General features: G+C 38.2%; 1 protein-coding gene across 1 annotated transcript in view; it reads right to left on the bottom strand.

The window, feature by feature from the left end:
• LOC134541259 (uncharacterized) overlaps nt 1–17,182 on the bottom strand; it is a 357,586-nt gene that overhangs the window by 181,317 nt on the left and 159,087 nt on the right. Inside the window, exons 5-7 of the mRNA XM_063384546.1 lie at nt 15,349–15,411; nt 8,319–8,399; nt 6,678–6,834 (exon numbers count right to left, since the gene is read on the bottom strand). Of these exons, the coding sequence (XP_063240616.1) occupies nt 6,678–6,834; nt 8,319–8,399; nt 15,349–15,411 (301 nt within the window). The remainder of the gene's footprint in view (nt 1–6,677; nt 6,835–8,318; nt 8,400–15,348; nt 15,412–17,182) is intronic.

Below are 17,182 nucleotides of genomic sequence, written 5' to 3'. Positions count from 1 at the left end.
AAACACCTACAATACATTAGGAGGTTATAGTTTAATTCGTTCACCCGTCAAAAGAATAAAGTTACCAAGCTTTAGACGGACGAGTGGATGACATTTTTCAGTCCATCTTATTGGGTGCAGGTCACGTAATTGACAAGACGGATGACGGATGGACGGGCTATTGTAATTCCGGCCTTAGTTCCAAACACCCTTACAATAAAATTATACAGCAATTATTCTATTGTAATGCAGTCAACTTATTAGGAATAAGTTTGTAAAGTGCGTACGTAAATTCGTTAAGTTAACTAATTATTTATTTATATATATATACATACATCTTTTTGGGGTTTTTTGTAGGTATTTTAATATTGTAATGTGATATGTGAACTTACTTAAGTTAATTGAAAAATTATGTACAAATTACATATCAACAATAGCCAAGGTTAAAAAATGAAATTTGAGACTATTCTATTTATTTACTCAAGAAATAATTAATTTTTGGTGTTTATGCAGTTTTTCTTAAAAATCTGGAAGAACACCCCCCAAAATTCCTGGGTATGCCTATGCGATGAGCACACAGTTACAAATGTACAAATAAATTTACATTTCGAATGTTTGCTAGCTCATAAATTTAATCAATTGCCCGGTAAAACTTGAGATCTATTATAGTCTTAATATCTGTAAGTCAGTTGTGTATTTGAATGTTCGTATGATTGTGCCATTTAACACTTCAAAGAGGCTAATGAAATTATTCAATATAATATTTAAGAGTGGCGGGTTAAAGTTTATTAACGTAATTCCAATGCAATCAAAATATCGCTCGCAAATGTTAATATGTTACGTGGTGTCGGTATAGGCTAGCGTTAGTAACAAAGCATTAACAAAATGGCCATACCTGGACGGATGATTTATTCTTACGTTAATAACGTAAAAATTTCGAATGCTGGTTCGCAACTTATTATATCATCAGCCTTATGATGATATCAGGTATCTTATTTAATTCTAAAAATAGCAATCATTAATTATATTTTAATAGTGCAGAAATACTAAGTTTATCTTCATCACTTCCTTATTAATAAGAGAATGCATTTTCTGCTAAAAGATTTCGAGACTAGCTGAGAGTTAAAACACTAGTATTGTCAATGTTTCGTGACTGGTTCAGTTTCATTTAAGCACATGCTTACTATTAGTACATGAATCACAGCCATCCAGTGCGGGAGAAAACGCGTTCTGAACAGCACAATGAAATAGGGCTGTCTTCGCTTGCAGGCGGCCACCAGTCACAAGGAGGAAACCGTTGGCGTGGGCATACCTTTTTGCGGTCTAATGGGCATTCAAATTTTTTCGCGAACTTCATGGCCCTACTTATTAGTCTAGAATAAATTAATTTTTGGATATGTGATTGTTCTACGGAAATGTGTCTTTTTCGTTAGGCATTAAGAAACATTTAATTACAATGTTCCTGAGACCTTTACCCATTTGTCTAACTGCTTTTAATAATAGGTGTTGCTTTAACTCTTCCGTGTTTCTCCACTCTTGATATCTATACCAAATTTGCCAACGATTTCTTACTTTTAACACCGTTATTCATTTTCTTGATAAAAAAAGTTGGTTGTCTGTAAAGTCGGTTTACGGACGATAGTTTAACGTGACGTCATAACAAAACATTGATGAAATGATTGTATACTATTATGAATAAAATTGAATCATTGTTATTGAATGATCATTATTTTGTATGGATACAAAGGAGTGAAATGAAATCTACAATTTAATTGATAAATTTACTTTTATTTGCACTCATTAATTCAAATATGTTTATTACTTTAACGAAGAGATTATTTTAACTATAACTTTTATACATGTTTGCTATTTAACTTCTTCCAATCTGTGTTATTCTGTTAAGGATAGGACGATGATAGGAAAAGTAGGAAACGAATGGGAGTGTTTCAAGTTTAATGTGCCTCGAAAAAGTCAAATCGATGGTTGTTCCAATCGAGTGGAAGAGAGATAAATGCGGCGCAAGCGCACAATGACCGCAACAGGACAATGTGCGTTACGTGACACTTTTTCGTACGTGCAGCCGGCGTTCATCGATTTATTAGACGTTGTCACATCAATAAAGAGCGTTTTGAACGTTTTTGCCCTTTCGTAACACCTTTGCGCCACTTTGGCATTTTGACAGACCCGAAAATGCAGTAGACTGCACTCCAACTCTATCGCTCCGTCTGCAGTTTGGCAACAACGGAGAGGGCGACAACCAGGGAGGGAGGGAGCTGTGAACACGAGAGAACGGTGTCAAAGAGAAAGATAAGAAACGGTTGGGGTGGGAGGTGGGGAGGAGGAAAGGTTCGATGGAGGCAGCCGATGGGCGTGCGACTGAAGCACTATCCTACAGGCACCAGTTGAACTTTATTCTCATTCTTGCCCTATGTTTCTGGAAACGACCAACAGATGTGTTAGCATCGGAAATTTATCCTCGTAGCCGAGGGCCTAATGAGCCTCAACAGCCGTAGGTTAAAAAGCACTTGAAAAGATTTACGACTGTAACTTTAACTTTGTTTATTTTAACGTACAAATTTGCTAAGATCATTTAAGTAACTTCAAATTATTTCACATTAGTGGTAAGGACTTACATAAAAAGTTTTAGTTCGATTTTTGTACGGTACAAAACAGTAAACTAAGAAGTATGTCATAAGTACGTAAGAAGATATATTACGTATATGTTACGTGTTTTACCATGATTAGTTATAATGTTTTGTTGTGTTTAATTCATTAAGATTAATTTATTTGGAGTAAAATAATTGGAACCAAACAGGTTATTAATTAAATTGTGTTTTAAGTCTGGAATAAGTGTAAAATTTTAATTCAAATGGTGTGTTAAATTAAGAATGTTGGGAGATTTTTACAGAATTGTGTTCCGAGACAGACTCCAGTATGTCCGTTGAGAACATTTGGCTGTGATCTAGCATAGCACACCAGAACTTTAGATGTTGGTAATCCTGAAAGTTGGATTCGCGTGTGCTGTATTGCTGACAGCTGTTACCCTGCATGCAAAAGTATTATAGCTCTGTGTTGGCTAACAAAGGTTAGCAGTGTGTAATTTTTATTTAACTTTTTTTCAGGCAAAGTCTATGACTTAGTTCAAGTAAGTACATATAATGTTGTGTTAAGTCAGTTGAACAGGCTAATTGCTTTGTATGTTTTCATGTGGGTGGGAGTTTGTTTGTTTATGTTTTGAGAGATTAGTTTCAGTAAGATAATTACCAATAGAAACTAGAAAATCTATGGTTAAAATTATGATGAGAATCTAGAGGCAGACAGACTATATGGTGGGACTAGAAGTCCCCGGAGTAGCTATAACAGACCCAGGGAGTTGGGCTGTTGAAAGTGTGAGAGAGGCAGGAATAGGAGACCCCAGATAGAGGAAAAATATTAATGCAGAGATTTTATTTTGAGACGTGTGTTGAAAGTTTAACGTATGTTGGGCTTCAGAGAAACACTCAATAAATTAATAAGTAAAAATAAAGCCTTCGAAGCAAGAACAAAAAAAAAAAAATTACAGAGATGCCCAGAGATCGTACTTCCAGCGGCCACTCAAAATTCAAGCCACCCACCTCCAATGGTTTTCGTGGACAGTGCACAGAACACAGTCTGAGGCAGCTGCAGAAGCAAACGGCTGGAGCGAGGAAGAAAGAGGGCTATGGCACTTGTTACACCGTCTCACGAAGACCTTGCAAGGTAGACTGCAACCATTGCAATAGAGCAAAGAATAATGAGGGAATCGAAGATGTTCGGCGACAAATGATAACTAACTTGGAAGGTAAATGGGATAATGCCAGCTTGAACGAAGCGCAGCGACAAGATCCAGACCTGGCTACCATTATAGCTGGCTAGAGAATTGTACTGGACGTCCCATATGGGATGAGATCTCCAGTGATGGAAGGGCTGTGAAAGCTTGCTGGGTACAGTGGGATTCCTTGAGGATGGTGAATGGGCTACTGATGAGAGCACGGGAGAGTCCAAATGGAAAAATAGTTACCAAGCAACTAATCCTTCCAAAGAATCTAGAAACAGAGGTGTTGAAAAAAATCCATTATAGTACCTCTGTTGATCATCTAGGGGTGAACAAAACTCTAGCCAAGATCCATCAACGCTTCTACTGGTTGAGGTGTCGCCAAGATATGGAGGCTTGGTGTATACAATGTGAAGGTCCACAACACCGGAGTCGTGGGCAAATGAGGGCCTACAATGTAGAGGCCTTTGAGAGGATAGCCATTGACATCGCTGGACCATTTCCCAAGACTAAAGATGGTAACTGGTATACTCAGGTAGCATTGGATTACCTCAATAAATGGCCACAGACTTATATACTTTCTAACCAAGAAGCCACTACCATCGCGGATGCAATAGTCAACAAGTTCATTTTAGATTTGGGGTACCAATGGAGCTCCACTCAGACCAAGGCCGCAATTTCGAGTAAACAATATTTCAGGAGGTTTGTCGGTTGCTGGGAATAAATAAAACCAGGACTACAGCCCTACATCCTCAGTCCGATGGCAGGTGGAGATGAACACTTGCCGAGCATCAACAGGACTGGGATCAACACATCCAGTTGTTCCTGATGGCATATAGGTCTGCCATCCATGACTCCACCAGGCAGACCCCTGCGAGTATTGTGTTTGGACAGGAGTTGAGGCTGCCTGTGACGTCATTTTGGTTGTCTTTGCAGAGAGCAGACTATGACCACTGATTATGTGAATCGTCTAGATGAGCAAATGGCGCTTTTACATGAAGAAGACCACAAAAATCTTTGATTAGCGACGAATCAAATAAATATGACGTACAAACTGAAGGCTAACTCAACTGGATTTCAGGAGGGCAATTTGGTGTGGCTGTACGACCCATAACGAAGGAACGGAAGGTGCCCTAAGCTTCAAGCAGCGCGGGAAGGCCTGTATGAAGTCCTGAAACAGCTAAATGAGGTAGTCTAAGGCATCCAGAGAGAAAAAGGGGACAGATGAAAGTGGTAAATTTGGACCGATTGAGGGAATATGCTGGAAGGGAGGTTTAAGGAGGGGCAGTGTTACGAATGCAGACAGGACCGCGACGGACGTCAGGTTCGGATCTGGCTGGCGGCCCTGAGCGAACACTGACATCCACTGACGTAAGGCATGCGGATTACAATGGTCCTCGCTATACACATTCTCCCTTTCTGCTCCCCTTGCACCATCCTGTTTAGTGGCCTGGGAATTCTGTGGGTTTTCCGAGGCTGCCGTGAGGACTGCGAACTATGGAATTTGACAGACATCGAATGACTTACGAATAAACATTTTTTAGTGCAACTGATTGGTGATCAGACAATTTTAAGTAGTCACTTATTAGTAATGCAAATATAAGTAATTAATAAAACTTAATTGGGCTATCCCTCATGAACCCAGTTCCCCCACATTACACTCGTAACAATATATTATACTATATCCTATGAATTAAAAAAAAAATTGATAGGAAAGTTGTAACGTTACTACCCTCTTTTATCGCATAATCGTCGCACTCACGTAATCGTCGCACCTATATTTTAGGGCATCAAAATTTTGATTAAAAAAAACCTCTCGCGTAAACGTCGCATGATGTTTTATGGTTCCGCTATTAGATTCCGAGAGCTTTGAGTGGGTATTTTTCCATATAAAACAATGTATTTTAAAGTATAAATCTAATATTTATTATTATATATTATTTATTTATCTAATATTTATCTGATGTGTAAATTTTATTTTAAAGACATTTTAAACGTTATAACCTTCATCTGGCCGTCTGCGTCGCCACGGTGTACCGCTTACAAAAATGTAGCCAGCGCTCATTGCAATCATTAATGTTTGGTTATGTTGCTTCCCATATAGAGCGCGCACACGTAGCCGAATATCGACATCTCTCCGAGTGCATACAACGCGTGCTCTCTGTCGAGTGCCGAGGTAACTAAATCTGATGGCCCGCACTCTTTCGTGGTGCGTACTACGAAAGATACGCGTTCATTCAGGCTCGCTTTTGGATCACAGATATTGTTTTTCTATTTACAGTTGAAGAAATGTTTGTGTTACATGACTTCAAATTAATTTAAATTGTTGGTGTGCTCTTTTATACTTCACTTTTTAAATAAAAGTACTTTCCATGAATGGGTTTTGTTTTTATGAATAACTTTATATAACAAAAAAAAAAAATTACGCATTTTCGTCGCACCCCTACTTTTCAAACTTGATTTTAGAATAAAATGTGACGATTATGCGAGAAAACACGGTAGTCCCTACCCTCTCCAGCTTTCAAAAGAATTTTTGAGGAATTTATATGATCTTTTGACATTCAGATGAATAAAATGATTATATGACTTCAAAGTTATAGTGAACTGGTTTTTTATAAGTTTACTTTATCGTTATTAATATTCTTGTAGATCATTTTGTATAGAGATATTTTATTTAGAGAGAGAGAGAGTATGAATACAAAAGGTTTTAATCAATTATAATCCAAATGGCAGTAAATAAAATTCACTTAGTATTTGGCAATACCCAACAGCTGTTATAAACATTCTATGTAGCTGCACCGTGCACGCAACACATTTACTCACCACTAAACCCACACAGACCTATGTATTAGCTACTGCTCAGTATAACCTGTATAACACTGTAGGTATAGAGTATTGCAAGTACCTGCTGCTATAGGGTGCTCTTCTATAGTTATCTCCTCCTTCACTTGTTGCTTGCACAGAGTGTAGTCCTGGCTGGCAGAGGAACTGCAGGGTTCTGGCTGCCAGCTGTCTTCACACTGCAACACAACCACCAGCCATGTCACCCCAGCACCTGACGACTTAGCACACCTGCCGATATAAGTAATATTAGTGGTACTATACATGAGTTGTACTCTACAATACTACTAGCACATCTGCCAATATTAGTTACACACTACAAGAATACTAGTACACCTGAAAACAAGAGTCGTACACTAAAAGTCTACCTGAAAATTTGCCAATATAATTTGTACACTCCAAGACTATTAGAAAATCTGCCAATATGATTGGTAAACTAAATAACTACTAGCAAAACTGCTAATATGCTGATATAGTTTGTATTTTTTAAAAAAAGGAGAGAGGTTAAAACATCTTCAAAAGACACCAACGAAGGGGAATTTGAAGAATTAGGTGGAGTTGGTAGTGTGGGATTTTTACCCACTAAAAATAATCCTCTCTTTTCTAACCCTCGCCATGAGCAGAGGGCGGCCAGACTGGAAACCATGATCGCATTACTTCAGTCTGAAACAGCATTGAAGGCATTTCGGCCGTCAAATGTGATATGAACACAGACTCTTCTGTTTTGTTGGCTGCCTGTCCAGGCTTTATCCACGATGTTGAGTACCTGTTCAATGGCAGTTATCGTTGAACAGTCTTTCCTGAAGTCGTGCTGGTTGTCAGCAATCCCACCTGTGATAGTTATTCAGGTTTTGAGGAGCTTACGTCCAGCATGCATAGAGGTCTGTATGATGATGACATGATTGGTGGTCCCTTGCCCTTATCTAATAATAATAGCACAAGGCGTTGATGCTTCCATCTCTTGCTGAAACTTACAGGGGAAAGACAGGCATTATACATAGTGAGGAGGATGTCGGGAAACTCGTTCGCTACTAGCTTAATAACGTTTGTTGGTATTCCATCTGGCCCCGGCGCTTTTCCCGGTTTTCATGACGTCGCCCCCTCTTGAATTTCACGAACGGTAAACGGTGGAATCTTGGACGATTGTCGGCGCTCCCTGGGATTCCTAAGTGGATGACGTTGGAAGAGGTCAGATATCAGCTCCTCGATGGACTCAGGGTCCATATGCTGATATAGTGGTGACCCACTTATGTCATTATGTCTGAAATCTAATTAAGTTGCAATTGAAGGATAGGGAACCAGTTGCATTTGTCCATTCAGTTTGAACCTCCAAAAATAAAATAAAAAGTTTAAACAAATTATAACAGCTTTAACAAGCAATGAATAGTTGAAATTTTACCATAGCAACTATTCTAGCCCAGCTTTTCATTTACCAAGGCATGCACCAGGCCAGTATTAATCATATTACTGGTGCCGGTAGGAGACAGCGGGAGCTACCTGCATCACGCCCCTCTCTTCAGGCTGGTGTGACAGCTGTCTGGCCAGCCTCATCGCTACATCACTAGCCACGGCATGACAATAATATAACAATTTAAATATAAGGTTTGTATAAAATACAAGGTTCATAATAATACTTGTTAAGGGTATAGCAGAATCGCGACCATGTGTGGTTCATAGTCACATCTGCACAAAGCAGTCTACTCACTGGTTCATCCAACTCCTCCTTGATTGGCGGGAAACCCAGCTCGCTCGGCTCCTGCTTCGCACAGACGTCTCCATCTGCCGGCTGAAACAACAATGTGACAGTGTGACAGTGACCTGTGACAGTGTTTTAGAAGGTACAATCACCTAATTATAATTCATTACAGCTCATGCGACTCAACTTTGAGAAGTTATAAAGTAAACTCTCAATTAGCAGGGTATGGATTATCCGGATTTAAAGTTATGCATGCTTAAATTTTGTTTTATTATTATTTTGTTGTATTCTGAAGCTAGATGTGATCACTCGGGCAATCTTCTTTGCGTGGCTGGTCTATATTTTTAACCAACCTGTTACCATGTTAGGAACCTGTCTGGTCTGACCCTTCGTATCCCCCCACCCTCTCTGATGTCACACTTGTCACACTCTAAACCTGAGGGGGAAGCCCCGACTGTTGCTACACGTCTCCAGTCTGCGACTTGTTGTTTCACCCGCCGTTATTTCCGCCCGCCCATACGCCCGGCAGGTGCCCCAAATGAAGTCTCGCTGCATTCCGCTGGAGGAAGGGACACTTAGTAAAAGGGGGAGGGGGGGGGAACCTAGCCAGAAATTATGTGTGCATGGTTTGCAATATCTTAATTTGAGCAGTGTTGAAATAACTTTCTCTTTTCAGCAGTTGTAAAGGAGAGTGAACTAGCAAAGTAGTTTAATGGAATCTTCATGAATCTATCACGACAGGTTTTCACGACATCAACAATGACGTTGTCTCGTATTATTTATTTCCCATGCTTATCACTGCAACATTTCATGAAGAACACTGCAGCACTGCACTACAAGATACGCACGTATTGTTGCATCCATCTTTGTTTTATGGAAGCTTTGCTTTGTAAGGTCTGTGAAAAGCATGCCTTGGAGGATTGGCGTTTGGAATAGTTACTCACATACTACTCCAGCATGGCACTAGTTTGTCTGCATGTTAGCTTTATGAAAGGACAAGGAACTTGAAAGTGATTGGTGGAACGGGAAAGAGGGGGAAAGAGAAAGAAAAAGAAAGAGGATGAGAGAAAAGGAGAAAGAGAGGAAGAGAGAGAGGAGTAGTTGACTGCCGTCTCTCCACCAGACGGAGGACAACCGCATGGCAACACAGCACTGTATTGTCTATGCCAAAAAGCTGAGACTCAGTACACAAAGACTTCACTTGTGCCCAGAATTCTACTGAAGACAATTATATGGTGTGGCCCAAATTTCAAAGCAGCTCTTACCATGAAAATGAATTTTCCAGGTATTTTTTTCTTTTCAGGATTTCAATTATCAATTCATCAGTAGATCCAAATTAATACAGATAATAATCTAGAGTTTACTATAGTTTAGTAATAAATGCTAACTAGGTAATGATGCCCAGTCCATCTCTCGTCATCACTTGTGATTGTTTGTGTATTATGTTGAATGTTTGATATGGTGTGGTTTATATTTTAATTGTGGTTAACAATTAGAAAACAGTTAGTCTCTCTTTGTCATGTCTGAAACAGACCTATCTTGCCCTAGTGCCTGCATCTCAATGCCATCTTTTGGCTGCTGTATATTCACAGTCGCAAGAAAAGAATAGAACATGCCAGAGTTCAAGAAGGAGGAGATTTTGCTGTTCGACGAAGGCAGTGGAGAGGGCCTTTGCTCGGGGCTTAAACAAGACCAGCCATCTTGGAGGTGTTCTGGCTTTCACACTAGCCTTCACTCCACGCAACTCTGCTTCAGGGGAGGATGTACGGGCCTCACATTCCTGGCTGCAATCACTGATTTCTCCTACCTTGCATCATTGTCATTACAAAGTTTTGGCGTAACTGTTTCAATATTTCCATTAAAATTCTTAGTGTAAATTGTAAATACATATCTCCACAGGTATCTGGCAGGAAATACTTCATCTATGGATGAACTGAGAATGATATGTTTACCTTGAAGAGATGGAAAAATGGTCATGAATGAAAAATTATTACCGTATCGACCAAAGCAGTTTTGTTTACTGCAGTGAAGCACCATTAACATTTCGGCCACAAACACCTAAATAAATGATACCTTATAAACAAAATATATTCTTCAACAAATTTAATTATTTCAGGATTTTTCAGCTACCGTAGATAACATTCTGTAAATCATTTCAATGCTTTGCACATAAAACATGCATTTTCACATAAGATGCAGGATATCCGATTGTCCATATAGCAACAGCAGGTTTGCCAACCTTGGAGATTGATGGAACTCGTGCTGTGGAGCGTTGTCAAGTTTTTAATGAGACACGCACCGTGCTTTTTAAACACATAATTTGAGAAAAAAAGTGCACAAATTATTTAGGTAAATAATGTAATATACAAACATTATTTTGACAATGCTATAGCTAACTGACGTCGTTATAAGGAATTTCCATCGAATAAACCATTGATATGTAGAAAAAAAACTTATCTAAAAAAAATTCCTGAATCATAAAATAACCCTGACTTTTCCAGGTTTTCCCTAAATTGTTTTACATTCTCTGACTTTTTCCCAGTCTGTGGCCACCTTGAGCCACTAGTTCAATCCACATATCTTCTTGCGCCGGAACCAGCTCATTTTGCATAACTACTTGAGCATTTTTCACTTCTTCCTGGCATTTCTTCATCACTTCGCAGTTTATTTAATGTCCTAGATCACTGTCTTCATAACATTATTCACCTCTTCTTAACTGATCCTTAGTTCATTTTCTTTCATCTTGGCCATTCTCAATTTTACATTTTATTATTAAACTCCTTCAGACAAATCTCAATTTTATTTTTATATTGGCTCAGAAAGTAGTTACATTTCTAAGTTCGTCAGCAGCCACCTTACCTGTCCACATGCAGTATCAGTTCACTAGTCACTACACTAAATTTTAACCTAAGAAATTTTTACTAAAAGCAAATAATGGTTTCCAACATTCACTTTATTACTCACAAAACTAACTACAGCTCTAAACACTATTTTACTCTTAAAAAGCTAAAAAAAATTTTTAATTGTTTTAATTTATTTTAATGCAATAAAAGAAAAAATAAATCCAAAATATATTAATTAGGCATATTACACTTCTGACTACAAATGTAACAAGTATGAAAAACAGGTACATGAAGGATAGCCCTATTAAGTTCTGACTAATATTTACACTATATTAAATTACAACAATTTAAATGTCTGTTCACAAATAAACTAAGCCCCTCGCAGCTTGGCTCGACAGTGGCTCTCTCTACTGCTCGTATCTCACAGCGCATCTCTGTCTCAACACAGCGCCTCATACAACACCCAGGTGCACTGATCGTCGCTAGCCGTCCACCATCCCTCGCCCAGGGGTTACTTACCCTCTTCACTTCACTGCCTCGCAGGCTGGCCTCATTGTTCACACACCTCTCAGCCCCTCCCTGCTGAGGTCTCGTAGCCCCTCAAAGTGTCGTGTCATCAGAACACTCGACTTACACTCGAATGTCCAAGAACAATGGCATTCCAGTTACGCCACTTCAAGCAGAAGGGTCTCTGGAATCATGGCGACATTACGAAGGGGAGGGGGGGGGGGATAGAACAGGGTTCCCACAGAAATATGAAAGTCAATTTCCCTGACTTTCACTGACCACTTCTTACAAAATTCCCTGACCATAATTAACATGCTTATACCAACACTTTATCTAATGTACTCTTTTTTACAGCCTCCACCATCCCCATAGCTGCCCATCACGCTCCTGTTTAACAATATATATATATATATTAATTTTTTATTATAAATTTTTGAACTCAAAAAAATTAGAAATGTTGGTATAAGCATTTTAAAAATTGAGATTATTGAACGAGAATACAAACTAAAAAATAACATTATCATGATAACAGTACCATAAAATTTAAATAAACATATGACAAGTATAACATTACCAAGTGATACAATTTACAAATCTTTCCCAGAACAAAAACCTATTTGAATTAAAAACAAAAATATTGCATTTGCCAATGGTTAACCATCATATGCTGCTTCAGTCCAGTATCTTTTTGTGTAACAAATTAATCTGTGCTGAAATGGTTTCTTCTTCATGCTGTTTTTCTAACCTTAAAATCTTTCTTCTTTCTTCTAGTTTCTTTATTTCATTTTGGAGTTGCCGCTTTTGTATGGTTCCACCTTCTTCTTTCTTGTTTCGCTTTGCATTGTCTAGATGCTCACTATACCGTCTTCGAGAATTTCTGACATAAGACAACATCTTTTGTGTTAGCGGGACCTTGTGTATGGTCTCGTAATATTTTATGCCATCATAAACTTTTCTTTGAGCTATGAGACTTTCTTCCTGTAGATTTTCAACCAACAAGCTTTTGTTGATCGAAAAACCACTCTCAACTGTTGCATTGCCATTTGAAAATATAAGGCACAATTTCACAACTTCCCACAGTTCTTGGTATTCAAGTAAAATTGAAGAATAAAATTCATCTAAGCACTGAGAAGACTCTACATTATTTTCTTCTAGGAATTCACAAAACTTTTTCTGAAGACCACACTGTGCTTCATCACAAATGCCAGAGTACTGAGTCTTTGCTCTTTGTGCAACAAGTCTTTGCTCTTTGTGCAACAGTTTCCGTTATTCTATTATGTGAATACAGAACATCTAAGAGAATATCAAATCTAATTTTTCCTTGCTCTGGCTGTTTATGAATAATTTTTGGGTCCAATGAGGACAACCCCTGAACTACTGGATATTTTAAGGGACTCCGTTCAAGTATCTTCTCTGTCATTCTTGTTAGTATTTTTTGGCAATCTTTCTTGAATTCAAGAACTTCGCGATCAGTTGAAACCACCTCTCTAAGAAGTTTCTTAGTCTGAAATCCCAGATCAATGTTTTTGAGTTCACGTAAATTCTCCGCACAGTGTAAATCAATAGCAAGAAGTTTCTTGACTGTAGCAGGCATCTTGTTTGACTTGACAAATCGTTGCATCAAAGTTTCAATCAAGTTTTTCAAGTCTGAGGACAAGTATGGAGCGAGTGGACTTGCTGTTTGATATTTCTTCAGGAAAGGTTCACAGTCATTTGATAATGACTTGAAAAAAGAAAGTTTACACTTCATGAACTTGTCTTTAGATTGGTCTCTAACATTGAGTAATGTCTTGGTTTTTACAGCCTTTGTGTTTTCGATAAATTTCTTAACATCATCAAACAGAAGTAAAGCTCTTTCTAAACACCTAGTAGTACAGTACTTTCGAGGAAACTCTTTTCTTCCAGTGACAGAAGTGAAATCTGCACGCCTCGCAGGTGATTCATTAAAGATAAAATAGATATCGCGCAGAAAAGTAGGAACATCCCAACCAACAGAATTCAGTCCTGTTCTTATTGCACCATTTACAACATGGAGACCACAAACACCAGTGTTCACAAGAATCTTGCCATCTGGTTCCGATTCTTCTCTTATCTTCTCATCAAGTTTCTTAAGGAAACTCAAGTTTACGTTGGGCCCATCCATTGAAATACTCAAGATTTTGTTTAGTGACATAGGTTGAATGCCAGATGTAAAACTGTGGAGAAGGTTTTCTGCTGAGGCATGTCCTAGGAATACACTATTATAGTACTGTGTACAAACCTTATTTCGATTGACATCAAAATATCTTACGAACAAGTCCATTTGTCCTCTCTGAAATATTTTATTTATAGATTCATCAAAGGAAACAACATAATCTTTGCATTCACTTAAACGTTTCTTCAACAGCTGATCAAAATATGGTGCAAGTCCATGATTAATAACATAAGAACATTTAGTTTCACCCATTGAGAATTTTGAGGCAATCCCACTGTCTGGGAACATTGAACTAAATATTTCACCTAAATCTGCGGTTGAATGCAATGACATATTTTGGGTATTCACAACTTTCAAAGCCCATAAAACCTCGGCTCTTAAAACATCATCTTTCAAGCAGAACGAGTCTACTGACACCGAACAAGCAGGTATGGATACAGTTTTAATTTCAAATATAGAAGACTGAGGGTCACTACTGTCCAACTTAGTACACTCTTCTGAAATGTCTGTAGTTTTACTTCCAACACTTGTATCTGTGTTCGCTACATTTGAGGAGGATGATATATTCACTTCACGACTACAAAAAAAGGTCTTCACTGATGTCTGGGAATTCACACATTTTGTTAAGTTCGTGTGCTTCTTTCCTTTAGCATGTGAGATCACAGCTTGACGACCCATGTTACCCAATTCAAAGGACTTCTTACAAGCTCTGCAGTAAGCATGAAAAATATCTGGACCTTTACATAACCATCCCACAAACTCAGGACTCTGCTTAGAGTCAAGCCATAGTTCATTAAAGACTGTTCTTTTTGTGTTCATGTTACACTATTTATAAAAGCTCACTGGATACTGAAAAAAATGGAAAAGAAACAATTAGTAACCCTGAAGTAAATAAGATAAAGTTTTTACACATTATCTTCAGTCAACCTGGAAAAAAAGTTATTAAACACAACACACATACACAAAATTGCTGCCCATTAAGAATGCCATTAATTATTAATTATATTCCAAGATAAAAAAAAGAAGAAAGAGAATAGAAAAACTAAAAGCTGAAAAAAGAAAGAAGCCTCCACAGCATAAAAGAAGTGAAAGCTGTGGAGGGGCAGTTTAACGTCATACCCAGGACATATTCACTGACTTTCTGCTATCTCAGAACAATTTTCCCTGACTCACCGGGTTCCAAAACATATTTCCCTGACTTTCCCTGACCAATTTTATTTTCACTGACTTTCAATGACTTTCCCTGACTTTCCAGGTCTGTGGGAACCCTGTAGAAAGAGGTGCAGCAGTAATCGGATTACTGGTGTCGGTAAAAGACAAGCAGGAGCTACCTGCATCAATCTCTTCTAAGCAGGCTGGTGTGACAACTGACTGGCCAGCCTCATCATATAAGGTTTGTATAAAATACAAGGTTCATATCATTAATTTCAAAGGGTATAAAACGCTTGAGACCATGTGTCGTTCATATTACATCTGCACAAAGCAGTCTACTCACTGGTTCATCCAACTCCTCCAGCTCGCTCGGCTCCTGCTTCACACAGACGTCTCCATCTGCCGGCTGAAACAACAAGACATCACTCGGCACACGAATGGTCCAGCGCAGTGTTCCGCCCAGTCCTCTGAGATCATCGCCTGGGGAAACCACAAACCACACCCCACACCCTTAGGACTTCACTCTAGCAGCACTGATGCAGAGTTCAGAACTTTATTTTTTTAAAATTATAATACATATAATCCTAAGGGCTGGCATTGGGAGGTAGACTGCTTAATAGATTGTTATAATACCACCTGCCAGATATTTATAATCCTCAATGATTACTGACTTGTCCAACCAACTGGGTGGTAAGGAATGCAACTAAAAGAGATTTGTAAAAAACTTTTTATTATTTGCATTATTTGTGAAGGAATACGATTTTAATGCCATGTATTCATTAATAAATCTGTTATCATAACCACATGTCTAAGTGTAACCACATGGTGAGTACCTACAAGGAGAATGGCATGTGGAAAGCTGAACAGCAGGGCCGGCCCTACACATTTTTCAAGTGTAAGCGAACAACATTTTGGGCCCCCCCCCCCCTCCCCTCAAATTTTTTTTTTAAAAAATCGAAAATGATAACTTTATTAAAAGCGCTTTTGATAATTTTGATTTACAAAGCAGTACCACGTGGTTATCTGTAATAATATTTATACACTCACTATTTTAATAAATTAAATCATATTAGATAAAATAATTTACAAACTTGCATCAATTTTTACAAGAATAAAAACGCACCTATGTTATAACTGTACATAAAATAGAGAATGTAAATGAATATAACTACACTCACATTATAAGAACGTATGGCAAAACAAAAAATAAATCATTAAAAAGAGATTTTTCTGGCGTTCATTTTTGCGAATTCATTGAGTATGAAATCGGTCTCCATTTCATTAAGCAATTCATTTTCAATGGTCATTGTTGCCAGCCCACGCAAACGCTCTTGAGACAAAGTTGATCTTAAATAAGTTTTTATCAGTTTTAACTTAGAAAAAACTTTTTTACCACTGGCCACTGAAACCGGAACAATCTGAAGAATTCTCAGCGCAACAAAAATGTTTGGGAAGGTGTCTATACAACCATTTTTGGTTATGAACGACAACGCTTTAGCTGGAGAACTTTCAGACGGCAGCATAAGTCCAAAAATTTGTAGCTCGTCAAACAGTTCAACTCCATTTATATCACGATCTGCTCTATCACTTAGAACACTGTCTAGAAAATTACAAGCATCCTTCAACTCATTTCTATCCCAAGTGTGTAGATTTGTAATATCATAAAGAAATTTGAAACTCTTACTGTGGTTCTCCGTAAGTTCAAATCTCTCTTTAAGCGAAGATATTGCTGTGTCAAGTACTACAAAGAAGAAGTTAACTTTGAACTACGTATGTCCTCCCAGCCTGAATAGGTTCATCTTCAGTCTCGTAGGAGAATTGCTTTTTTGTTTTCCTTGGACGGACTTGAGTTTCTTTTTCAAAGTCAGCAGCAAAACCGACTTTTTCTGCAAGCTGTTTTGCATATGTGATGACGTTATTCAGGCCTTCATCAGATCTCATTTGCTCTAGAAATCTCTGTACACTTTTGACGAGATCCATTGAGCTTTGCAGGTCAGTTGTAACCTTTTGCAAGACCTTATTTACCATGTTTATTTTGAACAGAATCTCATACCAAGTTACTAAACAACACAGAAACTTGAAACTTTGCAGTTTTCTTGCGATTCCTAAAGCAGCGTTTCTGCCAAATGCATCGAGTTTCTGGTCTTGAGAGGCTTCACACACAGCATCGTATATTT

Source organism: Bacillus rossius, chromosome 18 (assembly GCF_032445375.1).
Source record: "Bacillus rossius redtenbacheri isolate Brsri chromosome 18, Brsri_v3, whole genome shotgun sequence".
Classification (NCBI taxonomy): Eukaryota; Metazoa; Arthropoda; class Insecta; order Phasmatodea; family Bacillidae; genus Bacillus; species Bacillus rossius.
Note: the sequence above shows the minus strand (reverse complement) of the source record. Positions and strands in the feature narration are given on the sequence as shown.